This window comes from Penicillium daleae (genome assembly GCF_028827525.1).
Source record: "Penicillium daleae strain IBT 16125 chromosome Unknown utg000001l_segment0_segment0, whole genome shotgun sequence".
Taxonomy (NCBI): Eukaryota; Fungi; Ascomycota; class Eurotiomycetes; order Eurotiales; family Aspergillaceae; genus Penicillium; species Penicillium daleae.
Window position 1 is genome coordinate 120,287 of NW_026623149.1, and position 17,053 is coordinate 137,339.

The 17,053-nt window shown below is 42.9% G+C and overlaps 4 protein-coding genes across 4 annotated transcripts; 3 read left to right on the plus strand and 1 right to left on the minus strand.

The window, feature by feature from the left end:
• Positions 1–5,893: 5,893 nt before the first annotated feature.
• On the plus strand, positions 5,894–6,493 carry N7458_000026 (cell wall mannoprotein 1 family protein; the record flags this gene model as incomplete). The annotated part of the gene is made up of 2 exons (XM_056903420.1): positions 5,894–6,226; positions 6,308–6,493. 2 exons carry the CDS (start codon positions 5,894–5,896, stop codon positions 6,491–6,493), a joined length of 519 nt encoding a protein of 172 aa, XP_056771187.1.
• Positions 6,494–7,967: 1,474 nt separating this feature from the next.
• N7458_000027 (MCP1 family protein) lies at positions 7,968–8,282 on the plus strand (the record flags this gene model as incomplete). The annotated part of the gene is made up of 1 exon (XM_056903421.1): positions 7,968–8,282. The coding sequence occupies one exon, from the start codon at positions 7,968–7,970 to the stop codon at positions 8,280–8,282; it is 315 nt and encodes a 104-aa protein (XP_056771188.1).
• Positions 8,283–9,088: 806 nt separating this feature from the next.
• N7458_000028 (uncharacterized protein) lies at positions 9,089–12,195 on the plus strand (the record flags this gene model as incomplete). Its single annotated transcript, XM_056903422.1, has 5 exons — positions 9,089–9,142; positions 9,431–10,086; positions 10,132–10,466; positions 10,529–10,963; positions 11,018–12,195. The coding sequence occupies 5 exons, from the start codon at positions 9,089–9,091 to the stop codon at positions 12,193–12,195; spliced, it is 2,658 nt and encodes an 885-aa protein (XP_056771189.1).
• Positions 12,196–13,378: 1,183 nt separating this feature from the next.
• On the minus strand, positions 13,379–14,091 carry N7458_000029 (alpha/beta hydrolase; the record flags this gene model as incomplete). Its single annotated transcript, XM_056903423.1, has 3 exons — positions 13,379–13,654; positions 13,722–13,758; positions 13,814–14,091. Coding segments are annotated over 3 exons (591 nt in total), but the record flags the coding sequence as incomplete, so codon positions are not given.
• Between the last annotated feature and the right edge of the window lie 2,962 nt (positions 14,092–17,053).

Genomic DNA, 17,053 nt, shown 5'->3' on the forward strand with positions numbered 1-17,053 from the left:
CAATATTACTAGTTTAAAACTTTGGCATGATAGATTAGGCCATATAGGCCTAATACCACTACAAAGGCTACTAAGCCAGGCCGATATATCTCTATCTGATACTGAGATAAGAGATTATATGCAAGATATATGCGAAATATGCATACAGTCAAAATATGACAGGAAGATCAATAAATCTTCTACTTCTGCTGCCGAATACGGCATAGGCGAAAGAATACATAGCGATATTGGAGGGCCTATTAGCCCTAAGACCTATAATGGCTATCGCTACTACATCACGTTTCTTGATAAAACATCAAGATATCTACATATATCTCTACTTCGATCAAAAGACGAAGCTATTAAGAAATTTACCTTATATAAGCAATTGGTTGAAAACCAGCTTAATAAGAAGATCAAAGAGATATTTACCGATAACGGTACTGAATACGTGAATGATAACTTCCATATATTATTAGGAAGATACGGTATTATACACCGAACTACGCCTATCTATACAAAAGAGCCAAATGGCCTAATTGAGCGCATAAACCTGACACTTATGAACAAGGTCAGATGTTTATTAATCCAATCAGGATTAAAAGAAGATATGTGGGGAGAAGCCTTATTGGCTGCTACCTATCTATATAATATAACCCCACACAGTGCTCTAGGGTTCAAATCACCCTATGAGATATATCACAAGCGCTTACCTGCTATCAGGCATATAAAGACCTGGGGATCTATTGCCTACTATCATACAAACAAAAACCTGCCTAGCAAGCTATCGCCAAGAAAATCTATAGCTATTGTTATTGGCTATAGTGAGCAGAAGCACTATAAGCTATATGATCTGAAGCAGAAGAAGACAGTTTGGTCAAGAGACCCTACTATCTTAGAAGGTAGATTCCTGAAGAATCAATCTGATCTAGCCAATCAGGAACCAGGAATCAAGAAAAGATCTGCTAAACAAGCAGCAAACCCTATCAAAAAGAAGATTGCTAGATATACTAGCAAATCTACTAGCCTATCTACTAGCAAATCAGCTAGTAAAGAAACTAGCAAATCAGCTAGTAAGCCTACTAAGCAAACTGCTAGTAAGGAAGCTGCTATAGCAGCGGATCCGTCTCATAAGATAGAGATCCAAATCCCATCATTAAAATCTACCAAAGATAGCGAAGATATATATACTATATCAGATACGCTACTAGGAGATTTTATAAAGACTATTATCAACGATCAGCCTACCGATTATATATTATCGGCAGGAACTGATCAAGAACCCTCTACCTTTGATCAAGCTATGCAATCAGCTGAAAGGAATGAGTGGTATAGGGCCTGTCAGGACGAAAATCAAAGCCTGATAGATCAGGCAACCTATGAAATCGTTGATATACCCCCTGGTGTAACACCTATTAGGGGCAGATGGGTATTCAAAAAGAAGCCTATAAAGAATGCCACAGGCATCCAGGCTAATTATATTACTAATGCGAACAAAACGATTCGCTATAAGGCTAGATGGGTTATACAAGGATTTAATCAACGATTAGGTGTTGATTTCCTAGAAACCTTCTCTACTACTGCCAGAACAGAAACCTGGCATATATTGCTGATAATCGCGATGAATAAAAAATGGCATATCAGGCAATACGACGTTAAAAACGCATTCGTACATGCTGATATCGATAGTGATATATATACTATCTTGCCAACTGGCCTATATAGGCCAAAAGATCATCAAAATAAGTGCTGCTATCTAAAGAAGGCCCTATATGGCCTAAAGCAAGCACCAAGGCTTTGGTCTGAATTCTTTACAAAGGCTATCGCGAACCTCGGATTCGATAGAGTTCCTATCGACGAGGGAATATATATAAATGGCAAAACCCAGGCCATTATCATCACACATGTTGATGATATAATCATTATACACAAAGATCTAGCTTATATAAATAAGCTAGCTACTGCGGCTAGGCAGTATATCCAATTGGAAGAGATAGGCGAATTAGCCACCTTCCTAGGCAATAATATCAGCCTGAATTATCAAGATCAATCGATAACTATCGATCAAAATGATTATATATCAAAGATCTTGTCAAAATTTGCTACTACTAGCAAACGGCCAAAGAAAACGCCGGGTGAAGCAGGGATCCACCTAAGAAAAAATCAATCAAAAGCTTCAGAGCAAACTATTAATCTCTATCAAAAAGAGATTGGCTCATTACTTTATACCAGCCTAAAGACTAGGCCTGATATAGCCTATCCAGTTGCCTATTGCTCAAGATATATGAGCAATCCTGACCAATCACATATCTCTGAATTAAAGAAGATATGGCAATATCTACAATATCGGCCAAATCTAGGCCTACACTACGATTGCACAGGGAATGACCTATATATAAAAGGCTACTCTGATGCTGATTGGTCAGGCGATATCGATGGTAGAAAATCCACTACTGGCTATATATTTAGCCTATCTGGAGATCTAGCCACTAATAATATAGTGAGCTGGAATTCGATGCTACAAAAATCAGTAGCTCTATCTACCTGCGAGGCCGAATATATGGCTATGAAAGAAGCTATACGAGAAGCTATTTATCTAGCTAATCTCTTCAACTATCTAAACGATAGATTAGGCCTAGGCTATACGCCTAGCAAGCCTACTATATTAGTGGATAATAAGGCAGCTATTAAGCTAGCCGAAAACCCTGAATTTCACAAAAGGACGAAGCATATTGATATACAATATCACTATATCAGAGATCAGGTCAAACAAGAAAGGGTCGATGTTCAATACGTCCCCACTAAACTGCAATTAGCAGATTTCCTGACTAAAAATGTCAGAAGAGAAATATTTGAAGACCTGAAGAATCTAGCTAATCTCTATGAGATCTAGCTATATATATATCCAATTTGATATATAATATCATGGATACCTTCGAGTATGGTTTTCACCTAAATAGGTTTTTCCATACTCTATACGCGAATGCGGAAGGAACCACTTAACCCTGTGAGATTGAGATTTAGGAAGATATATATCTAGCTATCTTATAGCAGTATATATATATATCGATCCTATCTACTCTATACTAATCTCTATACTCTACTGCTATCTGCACTATAGTATAAAGATTACGGGGGGTGTGAGATATAGGGCAGGATGTTATCAAGCCAGACCGCCATGCAGCATATACAAGCAAGATTCAATACAATCAACCAAGCTTCAGTCCTACTTTACTTTTCTCTCATCTTTATGATTCTAAGCCGAATTGAACTTATCCTTCCTATTCAATCAAGAGGAAGAAAGATCAATCGATCTTATTTAATCATCTTTAATTTATCTTCCTCTTTACCCAACCTGCGCAGCATCGCTTGCTCACAGTTTTAGTGTATTTGAATCTATTTATATCGTTAAGTTTTAAAGGCTTTATAAGCCGAAGCTGGAGCAATAATAGCGGAGCGGAGGATCTCCTATGCTGCTAATGTCGAAAGTAGCGACCGTCACCGTGAGGCTAGTAATATGAACGATTGTAACCTCGATGAGTACTCGGCTCTCAACCGCTATATATCGACTGCCTATAATGGCCGCCGGGGTTCTACCTCCAGCGCTAGCGCCCTTAGTACTTAAGATAAGAAGCAGCCCTAGTAGAAGTTCTAGGGCAAGAAGGGTAATAGTTTTTAGAATAACTAGTTATAAGGATAGAAAAGGTAATAGGCCAGGTAGAAGGTGGTTGAATCAAAACAAACAAAGATGGTCGATATGGTAACGGTTCGGCTACGAATCAATCTCTTTTTCATATAGGTCAAAACATCAATTGATTCTTAAGGATCTTCTAAAGAGCCCTATTACATAGGCCTTTTATCCTTAAGCCTCTCTTAACTACATAACGTTGTATATATATATGTATTATCTACTAAATAGAAACCTTCTAGAAGGGCCTATCGCAGAATAGACCTATTATTAAAGTAAGCAAGGTTTATATAATATACTTAGTAAGGGCCTAAACCGGCCCGAAGCGTCACCGAAAAGCGGTAGTTTTAATTAGTTTCCCTTATAGAACTAAATTATCCTGAAAGATATATAGAAAGATCTCTTTTTATAACTATCTTCCTCTTCCTAAAGGGCTATCTTAGTACTTAGTATTCTCTTTTAGACTAAGGCGAATTTACGCCTAAAGGTAGGTAAATTAATAGTTACTAGCGAACTATAACTTTATATTAATAATCTTTTCTAGGCCGTACTAGCCTAGAGGGTACTTAGGGTAGCGCTCTCTTAGTCTTTAACTAGGGCTACCTAAGCCCTAGATCGCTAGGATTCCTTCTTAAAAAGGAAACGATTTAGAGGAGGGTTAAAGAGAGAAGACTTTAGGTTTCCCTAGAACTAATAGTAATAGACTATTCTCTCTATTAGTCCCCGGATTAATAATCGTTTCTAAATCTTAACTATTTAGAAGAGGTTTAGGGAAGCTGATTCTCTAAACTCGACGGTAATAGACTATTATCTCCGTTAGGTCCCCGGCCTTATTCTTTTAGTCTAGATTTTGAAGTTCTTTCGCTAGCGAATTAGAGGTTCTAATTCGTTAGATATTATTTAGATATATAATTATTCCGAACGAGGATTATATTAGGAAGAGCTTCTTAATAAGGGAGAGTTTCCTAATAAAAGGAAATAGGAATTACTTTTAAATAGAATCTAAAACGCTTACTAAGCGTTAAATAGTTGCATGTGTATAAACCCTAGAAAACTGTGGCGTGTCCTTAAATTAGGAGGGGATGATGATGGTTGGCCTGGAGTGACTAGGAAACAGCGACTGGTCCTTGGATGCGTGCTTTTCTAGAAAATATCCGTCATCACTCTAATCTAACCGGGACAAGTTAACAGGAGCAATTTTATTTAGCATGTACCTACTCTTTCATTCAGCTCAACGCCTTATCTCGAGGCATCCCTTCGCTGTACTTTAGAGGAAATGCCATAGACCGCCTCCGGATGGATTTTAAAGAAGACGATTCGTGGGTAACCTCTGCAGATGCAAAATCCTTGCTCTTACAGTAGACGATACTACACAGAGCGCACAAGAAATAATATAGAAAGGTCTGGGGGCGGCTTGCGTGAAAATCTTTGCCACTTTCTCCAGTCTCCCCTTCTTTGTCGTTCCTGTATTTACCATATGATTCATCATAATCACAGTTTCCGAAGGAACAGGGTGAGTCATACTTTTGGCGATATCAGAGATCCTTACATACGTGTTCAGGGGTTCCATAATGATAGTTGTATATTGCCTCCAAAGGTCAGTGGTATCCGACTATTAGTAGCTGTTCGTGGTGGGGATAGCAGGCATGTGAAACTTGTGATCCTCAATTGATACGGCACCTCGGCAGAGTGACGATGATCTTACTTGAATCGAGCTGCTGCAAAATCGCTCGTCCCGTGGCCTAAGCTATTGAGACCCATGATTGCGGGGTAAGTCTAGCCTGAAGAACTGGACGAGTCAGTCGTTGCTGGAGCAGTAGGGAGGTAGTATCTTTGCAACAGCGGCTGGGTTTGCATGATTTCTCAGCGAATAAGCTTCTCCATCAGGGGGATCTGCCGTGGGCCCCGCCTTAAACTCTACGGCCTAAGTTCTGCACCTTCCAGAAATTTTGCACTCGTCGTCCTGAAATGTGGACATGAGATCTCTACGATTGCAACCGTAACATAGACTATATTAGACGCTATTCATTCTCCTCCAATAGAAGTTCTGGTGTACGGAATTTCTAGAGTAGGAATGCCTCATCTATGGTAAAGGCCGAGGCATGCCTAGTTAAGGCAGGGCATAAAAGGATTCAATAGCCCTTTCAATTCGACATCTTTAGTAATTTCTTAGGACACAGTTACTCTCAATCAATTTTTTCTTATTAACACACTCTTACCGCACAGATGATGCTTCTCAAGTTCTGGGCTGCTCTCCTTCCCTGCCTCTGCCTTGTTGCCGCAGGCCTAGTCGTCAAGCGTAGTGTGTTGAGCGACCTAACGACAATAACTAGTGACGTTCAGACCCTCGATAAGGACGTCAACGGCTGGGATGGAACCCTGATTACGGCCCTCTCTCTTCTCTCTGACGTGAACACCCTCGAGTCTGACCTGAAGACTGCCATAAGTGACACCGAGGCCGCGTCCGACTTCTCTACAAGCGATAGCACCGCTGCGACGAATGATATTACGTCCTTGAGTCCAATCATTACCACCACCCTCAACGATCTTGTCAGCAAGGTATGTTCGTTTTCTTAGTTACTCCGTAATCGTGTCCCTTTCTAGAGTGACAGGTTGGACACCATCTTACTGGGGTCACAGAAATCCGAGATTGCGAATATTGGTGAGACAAGCACTGTCCAATCCAGCCTTAAAACGCTGCAAGGTCTCTCAGATCAGCTCACTACTGCGCTTGAGGCAAAGGTTGCTTCGGATGATGCGACTACCATCCAGTTTGCTGCATCGGCGATTAACTCGGCCTTTGCCAGTGCGATCTCTGCTTTCTAAGGGGATCAAAATGATGCAGTGTGGTAGTGGTTCTGATGAGCCAAGAATGTCTTTGAATCAGAATGCCATAGGATTGACTTATTATGAACAAATATTTGCGACTGGCTACCCATTCTGTGCTCCTCGATTTGCTGGTGTACTGGTGGTCGATTCGCTGTGGCTAGTGTACACATGCAAGTGGTCAATACTGTCTGTCTAACCCCTACATGATAGGCAATTTAATGCTCTAAATGCTGGCCTTGTATATCTTCTTCAGGCCAATCGTATGGGTGAAGTTAAAGGATATGGACTGTATTTTTGAAACTGACTTGACTTATCTGGCATTTTCCGTCTTCAGTTTGAATCCCCGGAGTCTGGAGCTGAGGTAGAGTTAAAACAGTAGGATTCCTTTCAAACAATAAGCTGTTATTGTCAGATATTTGTGCGTAATTGATGTGCGAGTCGGTAGACTGTCAATAAATCATTTTTATTGGCTATGGTGGGTATTGAGAAGTATTTAATTGAGAGTGATTAATTGAGAGTGATTAATTGAGAGTGATTATTTGAGAGTGATTAATTGAGAGTGATTAATTAAGAGTATCTAGCTATAGATATTATGAAAAAGAACTCACCCCTAAGGATCTAGGATAATTCTCTACCCTAATAGCGAAATTAAGTTACGCGAGGTTATCGCCAGGCTGAGTCTCTAGTATCTTACTATAATAAACACGATGTAGAGGAAGGCAGTCGAATCAACCTTAATGGGAATCATTTTTAGATAGCTAACTCTTTTTAGGTAATAGGGATTTATTGAAGAAGCACGAAGTATAATAAAGAATAGATGCCTAAAGGTTGTAGACGAGGTAGACGGGATTAGCGGGGGTTAGTTATATTTAGTAGCGTAGGCCGTTCTCCGTAGGACAGAGGCGACTATATATAACGTTATAAGATGGTATTGCTCTTTATCTCTTCGTCTTAGGTATTCGTTCTTTACTTAACTAAACTACTTTAAGGTAACTTCGTGGCTATCCTCTTATTTACGTAGATGGCCTATTAAATCACTATTTTTATAATAGTTTAACTATTATTGTATAGCATGTATTAAATAACCTCTGAAATTAGGCTATATAATAACTTCATAGAATACCCAAAAAGTCTGTCCTAAAATTTACTTACTGCTTAAGCTAGGTAGATAAATCTATAGGTAGAGGAGCGCGGATTTAATACTACCCGTGAAATACTTATACCTAAGAGTAACTTCTTTATATCTCTACTATCCGGACGGTAGAACAATATACTTCCCGACGGCTCTTACTAAATTGATTCCGACCTAACTCTATTTGAATATATCCTACGTTATCTTCTGCGTGTAGTACTCCCGATCTTTTATGATACGGCAAAGGACTACGCGTTGTATCTTGCCCTTCTTGAAGAGGCAAGATATTTCTAAATTTCTCGACTCGTACAGTGGTTTGAGAATAAACGGTATCTCTAAATGCTAACTGTGGAGTATTCCGTTGAAGAAATTGAAGGGCCACTATCTCCTACAACACTGTCCACGGATACGGGAATGGAGCGGGGTTCGAAGGGTTCGCTTGAGGGCTACCTGGGGTACCCTGAGAATCAGGACCGTGTCAAGTGTCAGCGCAAGATGTGGTGGGTGGTTAATGGGATTGCGGCTGTTGGTGCTGCTCTCTGGTTAGCGGGTGCTTTGGGGATTGTTGGACGGGGTGGTGAAGGGTCTGGGTGGGAGGCTCAGGGATGGAATGAGATGTATAGCCATGTACCGGTTATTGGAGAGTGGTTGTAAAGGGCTCGATGGGGGAGGTGGCGGTGATGACGGATGATGGATGAATGCATATATTGTAACTCTAGCTGTATACTAGACCTAATTCTTAATACGTATTATGAAGTCATGCAAACTAAACGATAATTTCGTATCTGGTGTTTATAAGCATGTCCATCATGTTAGTCTTGTTGCATAAATATTCATTCCTATCATTATGATTGCCTACCTCGAGAGCTTACATGTGGATTCACAGAACAAGGCTTTTGGTATAGAATGCACTTCTCTTGTCTTCAGCATATACGACCCTTAGGGTGCGAAGAATAGGGCTTCCTGTCCCTTAGCTGTACTTAAGCCAACTATAGTACGCGATCAATTCTAAATGCGCCCTGAACTCCAAAATAGCGTCGAGTCTGAGCCTAGGAGGAGTGTAGGTGATATAGGTAAGAACTTTGGAGACTGTGGTAAAGAGATGGAAACGGGGATAGGGACATTGGAAGGATGAATCTATATCCACTTTTGCTAATTGGGTATAATTTGATGGACTGTGAGGCTAAATCCACTTTCTACATAGTGTAGAAGACCCTAGTTAGCTTCTATCGCGTATGTTACTACATCTAATCTAGGAGACAATGCTAGGTCCTGATGTTACATCCGTAGCTCATTCTAAGTCTTGATCGGGTGCGTTCACCACCCCTAACCATTACGCGCCACCTTTGCTTCTTCTGAAAGCATCTCATCCTCCCTAGAAGTCGAAATGGGTACAGACACCTCTACATCATCCAAAAAACGTTCACTTCATACACGCTACTGACACGAAAGCTCCTCACATGGACACTTCCTACACCGTCGAAGCGAATGCACTACTGTACAACTCGTCTCAGGTGATTCCTGTACCACGCTGGTCAGCGAATGCGGGATCACAGTGACTGAATTCTAAGAGTACAATACCGCCAGCGATCTGTGCTCTACATTGCCTGTTGGACAATATGTGTGCTGGGGACCTCCCGGACTATTCTCCCCAGCCATATAGTAATGGGACTTGCTAAACTTACCTCGTGCAATCCGGAGACACTTGCTCAGCAATTACAACCGCCTTTGACATCAAGGTCGATGAGATTGACTCTTACAACAACAATACTTGAGGATGGCTTGGATGTGATGATCTTCAGGCTGGCGAAAATATATGTCTTAGCACCGGTGATCCTCCATTCCCATCTGCCATCGAGAACACTGTCTGTGGCCCGCAGGTACCTGGTACTACTCCCAATGGAACTGAGTATGGCTTCTGGGGAGAGTTGAACCCTTGTCCTCTCAATGCATGCCGTGACGTTTGGGGCGAGTGTGGTATCACACCTGAGTTCTGCACCCAGACTGAGTCTACCACTGGCAATCCAGGCACAGCCGCATCAGGCACTAATGGATGCATCTCAAACTGTGGAACGGCTATCACCCGTGACCCTGACGGCCCTGATGATTTTCTCGCCCTGGGTTACGTTGAAGCCTTCAATAAGGATCGCTCGCGTCTTACCATGGACGTCTATAGTATCGATACTTCAAAATATACCCATGTTGTGTATGCATTTGGTTTGATTGGCTCAGGCTATTCAATCAGCATCAACGATTCACAGTCGGACATGTTTGACGATTTCTTAGCCCTTGATGATGTGAAGAGGATTGTCTCATTTGGTGGCTGGGACTTTTCCACCAGCACAGAAACTTACATGATTTTCCGTGAAGAAGTTACTTCCGCAAATCGCGATACGCTGGCCCAGAATGTCGCTGATTTTATCTCAACTAACGGCATCGACGGTGTCGACTTTGGCTGGTAGTATCCTGGAGAGCCTGATATTGAAGGTATTCCTGCCGGAAGTGATGATGATGGTCCTAATTATGTAGCGTTTCTGAAAGCCCTACGATCACTCGTTGGCGATGATATCACCATCTCAATTGCCATGCCAGCCTCTGTCTGGTACCTTCAGGCTTTCCCAGTTTCAGATCTCAATGATGTCGTGGACTTTTTCATCTATATGACGTATGATCTACACGGTCAATGGGATTATGGGAATGATTCTTCGGATGATGATTGTGTGGATGGGAACTGTCTACGATCTCATGTCAACCTTACCGAAACAAATTATGCGCTGTCCATGGTCACAAATGGAGGCGCCCAAAGCAACAAACTGATGGTTGATGTAATGAGCTATGGTAGATCGTTTGAGATGACCACCGCCAACTGCACTGGGCCGATTGTACCTACACTGGACCAGACTCGGGTGCTACTCCCGGAAGATGCACTCAAACTACTGGGTATATTCCCAATGTGGAGATTTATGAGATCATTTCGACCAACCCCAATGTTCAAGTACTCTTCGATGATGATAGTGACTCGCATATTATCGTCTACAACGACACACAGTGGGTTGAATACATGACAAACACCACAAAAAGCACCCGTACTACCTACTACAAGGGTCTCAATATGGGTGGTATAACAGAATGGGCAATTGATCTCGAACAATTCACTGATGATCCCGACGATCTCGTGATTGTTAATTTGAGTGCTGACCTGACAGATGCCGAGCAATGCGATTTCCCGGACCAATCTGAAGAAACTTCTGAAGAGGCGAGCCTGGAGAGAAATGTGGCGGCTTATATTGACTCCTTGCTTACATCGGTCATCAAAGAATACGGAAGTACTGCCAGTAAGTCCTTCTTATTCACTGCTTTACCAAGCCTATATCTAACAAAAGCTTTAGGCATTTGGGACAGAAAACTCTTTGGCGACGAATCTACGGAAGTTTCCTCTTTGAATGAAGATGTTCACTGTGACATTCCCTCATCAGATGAGTGTCCGACACTCAATAAACCGTCACATTACTGGGCCCGATTTGTTGTCGCCAATTTCCGACTCTATATGAGCGAGTACTACGATCTATTCCAGGTGGTGGCACTCAATGCCACAAACAAAGTCGACCAACTCGTCGCTGACTTCCCCACGAAAACTCCAGATGTTGTAGATCTTGCATCGCTTTTGACAAACTTCATCGGGGCTCTCGGCCTTGTGTCTGGGTTCACTGGCGACGGGTTGGCAACTACTCTGACAGCAGCCGCGGGTGGTCTTTTTTCGGAAGCCGGCTCGAATGTGAGCTCTGATGACGATGATGATAGCACTACCGAGCTTAGTCTCTACAACAAAATCTCTGATCTATACACTGCATTCTATGAGGGAGCGGCTAACTCCCTCATTGACATATTCGATAATGCAGATATCTCCAACTGGCCCTCATCGCTCATCAGTGGTACATACACCCATGATATTGCCCACTTCTTTGATGGTCCATTCATGTACGAGCTGAGTGGATTAGACCAGTCAAAGATGGAGACTTACCTGAATCGAAACTTGTTCGCTACCTTTGCTGGCACCGCTCTTGCTTCGGCCAACTACTATATCCTGAAGGGAGCCCACACAGTCACCGATTGTCCAGATATCACCAGTGGCACCATTATTCACGGATATTGCTATACTCTTGAATACCTAGGTGCAGGATGGTCCCTTGTAGATGAAAATGACTTTTCGGACCCAATCGACAGCGACGACTTGACAAAGTTTACAGATACGTATTACGTCAATTTGAAGGAGCTATACGCCAACTCGTACAAGTGTCAGAATAGTACAGGTAACTACGAGGGCCTTATGGACAGCGATCTACCCTTGACGGCGACTACCACTCTTCTTTCCTGCTTATATAACCTTCCTGTCTTCACAGTGGATTCAGACGGAGGCGTGACTTCATCGCCGTGTCTTGTCTTATCGAGCAATGAAACTGACAGTACGACAATGCTTGGTGTCTCATATATGCCCTTGAATCCGGTGGATATATTCGACGACGACTTTTGTTTCTGTAACGGTGGCAACAGAGAATGTAGTGATTGAGAATAGCTCATCACGAATGACTAGAGGTTCAAAGAATCGATGATAGCTGTGGGAAGGAGCGAAGAAGTCCCGCTGCATCGACTTGGAGTTCGGTCCGTCACGGATGAATGGCGAGAGCGACAGGTGGCCGTGAATGGCTTTTATATTGTACGATGATCATCGGCTGTGGTTTGTATCATCTCTTTTCTGGTTTATTTTTTTCATCAGCGGCATTTGGACCATACTTCTTCTAATATGTATACTAATTGTTTGTACCATAACATAATTCAAGACTTTATAACTACTACTAAGGATGAAGATATATTCTTCTACGATCTCTAGAAGTATAAGCTATCCGATTCGGAACTTAAATTAACTTTTGAAAATAAAATTAAAGTATACCGAGAGTGTAGACTAGAAATAAGGATAATCTAAATCTCGGTAGATCGAATATATTTTAATATATCTGTGACGATCGAGGATGGACTGGAGCGGAAGGGTCGAATAGCCAACTGGCGTTTGACGGAAGATTCCTTTTGGCCCATAACAAAAAGGCTTCCACGCATTAGATAGAACTTCTTCCTCTTTTCTCCCCTAGATTTAGTTGCTTCGTTGAATGGCACCGAATTGATCATCTCTTTGCTTGGCCTGTGACAATATCTTTAAATTTATATCTGTCCCGATCATGTCAGAGCATAGCGCTCTGGCATATTTGGTCTTTTGGCCTGTTCGGTTAGCGGGTCCGGGCGCGAGTCGAAACAAGGAGACCAGAAGTAGGGTTTATGATTTCAAGGAGTTGTTGTCGGTCGCGCAGACATAAGTAGACTAATTTACTTATTCACGTATTACTATCTTTCTGGTTGGCCTAGTATTCGCCAAGATATTAAGCGGTCAATTTTTTGGACTTTGAGATTTGGAACATATGTTCCTAGGATATAAGTACAAGTTTGGGTACGTCGTGATATATATCGGAATCTTACTACGGATATCCCTATAACTATTCAAGATTCAGGAGTAAATCAATGAGTTGATTTCTAAAAATTGAATAGATTACCACCTAGATGTTGTTGATATATAGTGCGGCTGGCCGTCATCTATGTTATATTTCTGAAATTTTAACAAGTGCACAAGTGCTAAACATTTCCGATTCAAGCTTCAATGGCCATGAGTATCGTGTCAACGACCTCATCTGGCATTGATACCATTGGACTGTGCCCCGACTGCAGCTTCGGGTAGTGACTTTCCCCTCGGCGTAACTCACAAAGAGTTCCTGAATCCCAAGCGGGAGCGACTTATCCTGCTCGCAGAGCAAATATATGGCTGGAATATCCCGATGCGCAGCATAGGTTAGAGGGTCCGAGAAAGATGCCGCAGAGTGTGCCTTCAAATTCATAGCCCATGCTGTTGGAGATTCATCTTTCCGGAAATCATGGTAGAATCTCTCGATGGCAGTTGCTCTATCGTAGAATATTTTCCCATCCTAGGCCTGTGGATGTTAACGAGCGAGTAGGAGAAAACGGACCTGTTTAGTCAAGAAAGCTGGCCACTCTGCTCCACTTGCCACACTTTCCACGCTCATCCCTTCTTTGAGCAGATAGGCGGACACGTAAAACAAGGCCAATGATGCCGCCTGGTTTACCTTCCGTCTAGCGTATTTTCCGAGCAAGCCCTTTGCTCCGTACCAGGAATTCCACCATATGAATGCATGACTAGGATAATCTTTTGACCATCGGAAGCCAGCTCCGAGGTTACCTTCTGAATAGCTGCATCATCTGCCATAGGTGAGATACCACCCACGGACGGTAGGTCGACAGTTGCGGTGGGAAATCCCTTTGCCGTGAGGATGGATATGACATGTTTGTAGTATTCACAGGTGTGCCACGCACCTGGAATAAACACGATGGTCGGTAAGGTCATTTTCGGAAAAAAAAAGGAGGCGAAGCAAGATATGAGAGCGTGGCCACATTTATTTTCATCTTATTGGGATGATCACGCATCTTATACTTCCACAACAAGTCTTCTAGGAATTTATTGACGCAAACTTGCCAAGGCTTCCAGTGGTATCAACCTCCCCCACTCGCTCTTTTTGGCAATTGAACTTTCTTTCTACAGTAGACTTTGCGACCACAATACTCCCGTAGTCCAGGAGTCTTTAATATGACGTCATCTACTCGGATCACAGGGCGCTGCTTCTCGTATGGTTGGACACACGAGTTATCATGTAATAATGATCTGGATTTGAATCGTTGCTAGCGGAACATGCACCTTCCCGATATAGGTAAGGGCCTTGAGGCCGGATCTCAGGCTGAATCTGATCTAAGCCATTCGGGTGGCTACGTGACTTAAAGTGACACAGCAAAAGTTTTAACAACACACACCCTGGGACCCACTCTCAGACAGCCTATATCAATGATCCACCGCCCTCTGAAGGCGGGTAGCCCAAAGTAGATTGTCAAATAGGCAGTTTTTAGCGGAGGATTTAGGACTGGCAGAATATTATATAATTCAGGGTTTGGGGCCAGTGTTGTTAAAACTTTTACTGTGCCACTGTAATATTCGATCATACTTCGGTTTAAACTCGCTAACTGATCCAACGACGGTACTATAGTCGCCTTTCACGGAGCTCGATATCAAACTAGGCGAGTGGTGGCCATCTGTTGAGGGCTACAAAGTGTTAATGTCGACCATTAATTCCATTCTCATGCGGGCCTGTCGACAAGTCTCATATCGCCCGGAAAGGTCGATATCGTGCGATTACGATACCTTACCAAGTAGTATCCCACTAAGGATGGTCGATATGGGCTGGCGCTAGCTTGTGAAGGCTTATGGGGTGTGCCAAAAGTACTATCAGGCCCTAGAACTCCGTAGCATGTCTCTATTGGCTTAATTTAGGATGACTTTTCAAGTAACTGATAACTATTACCAGCTATGGTGTAATGAATCCAGGCTTCTATACTCAGCACTATCTATTCTTAACTACACAGGCACTAAAAGAAAACGAGCGAGACTTACAAAATTCCACTTTCACTACATACTGATGCCTCGCTTCTATTGTCCCTCTCACCGATCCTACATCCAGTTTTATCGTAGGTCTGCTTCTACGCCAGTCGACCAATTATTCTATGTACCTGACCCGGTTGGCCTATGTCCTACAGTTAGCAGCCAGAAGGAAGAACGTCGTAGGGACTTCCTGCTCCGGCCTCTAACCCAGTTACTTTCTGTCTATCGGCATCGTGGATTTATCCAGTACTACCACCTCCCTCTAGGGAAGCTCACATCCAATTAATGCTTATCTACTCACAGCGGCCAAATTTTAGACACTAATACATACATAAGAGCCTATCTAAGGCGACGCACAGGTCGACCCAACGTTCGGGGTTCACGCATTGAAGTTGGCAGCGGTGATGGTAATTTCTGCAGATGCCGGTTGTACCAGACCATAAGCCGATATCAGCCGTGGCTATGTAGTATTAGTAGACCGCCTGTAGATTCATGCAACCAATGCTGGATTCCAAGTGTTGAATCACGCTCTACAAAAATTAAATCTGATATGAGACATGGCTGTTACAGGATAGGTATGGATGATGGGACATGATGACTCTAAATTGTTTGCCTTACTCAGTACTTAACATGAAAAATATAGTATAGACTGGGGATAATTTTGCCTTACGTGGTCCGTTTTGGTAGTGGTATCTATTTAGTTGCGCGACTACCACAACGACCAAAGATACTTCCTCAGTCATACCAGAGACCATTGCATTTCCTCGCTTCATATGTAATGTGTATCTAAGAACTGCGTTGAATCGATTACTTGACCTCTTTATCCGCTACCGAATGCGGGATGAAAAGATAAAAATCCAATAAAACCAACTTGGCAAATACATAAATCAAAACAATGAGATATCCAGGAGCCTTATGCGATAATTTAATTCAATTTTTGATTCCCAAGCTACAGGAGAGGGTTAAGACGGCGTTTTCGACAAGGCCGGCCGAGGCTCACAAAGCATCTCCGCGTAACGCATCGTATTCCTGCTTGCTCCCGTATCAAGGAAGCTCGGGTTGATGCAGGCAAGAACTGCTGTCATGCATTTGCGGCTCTCGGATGTATAGAAGGGATGATTCAGGACTTTAGTCAACAGGCTCTGACGAAAAGGGATATACGTTGTCTTTGAAGACTTTCCGGTTGTTGAATTACTAAGAGCTGCTGCTCGGATACAGTCTTTCAGCACCGACAGACTCAAGTTGATTTCTCGCGTTTCCTTCATCCGCTCGGTCGAGTGTGAAAAAATATCGCGCGCTGCTTCAGACCCGGCGAGGTCAATCAAGTACAAAATTCCATCTTCTACTGATTCAGCGGATGGTGTCGCTATCCTGATGCGGCAAATTGAGTGCGATCTTGACGAGCCGTCGTTTTTGATCGTCGGGGCTGTTTGTCGCAATTTGTTTGCGCTTTGGGACAGAGCCAGTAGTTCTTCCGTGCTCTGTATAATACGCTCCTCTATACCGACCAGTTGGGTTAAACCTCGGGAGTCTTCGAGGATCGAAAAGGGGGCCCGGGTATTCTGCAGATCTAAAAGCGCATTGAAGGGTGGTCAGCGCGCTATAGAATTGAATTCATCCAGTAGGCCTACGTACCAAAGGCGGAGTTTCCAGCAAGCTCAAATATAGCCATGTGAATGGTTTTTCCACCGGGCAATGACCCACCGAAAAGGGTTTGGGCAACTAGTTGCTCTAGACCACTGATCGTAAAGGTCTTCCCTGACCTTGTTTGCCCGTACGCGAAGAGAGTGCCGACGTTACCGTCCCAGGCACACGGAATGAGTGGGCGCACTATTTCTTCGTATATTTTTTCGGTTGTGTCATTTGCACCAAAAACTCT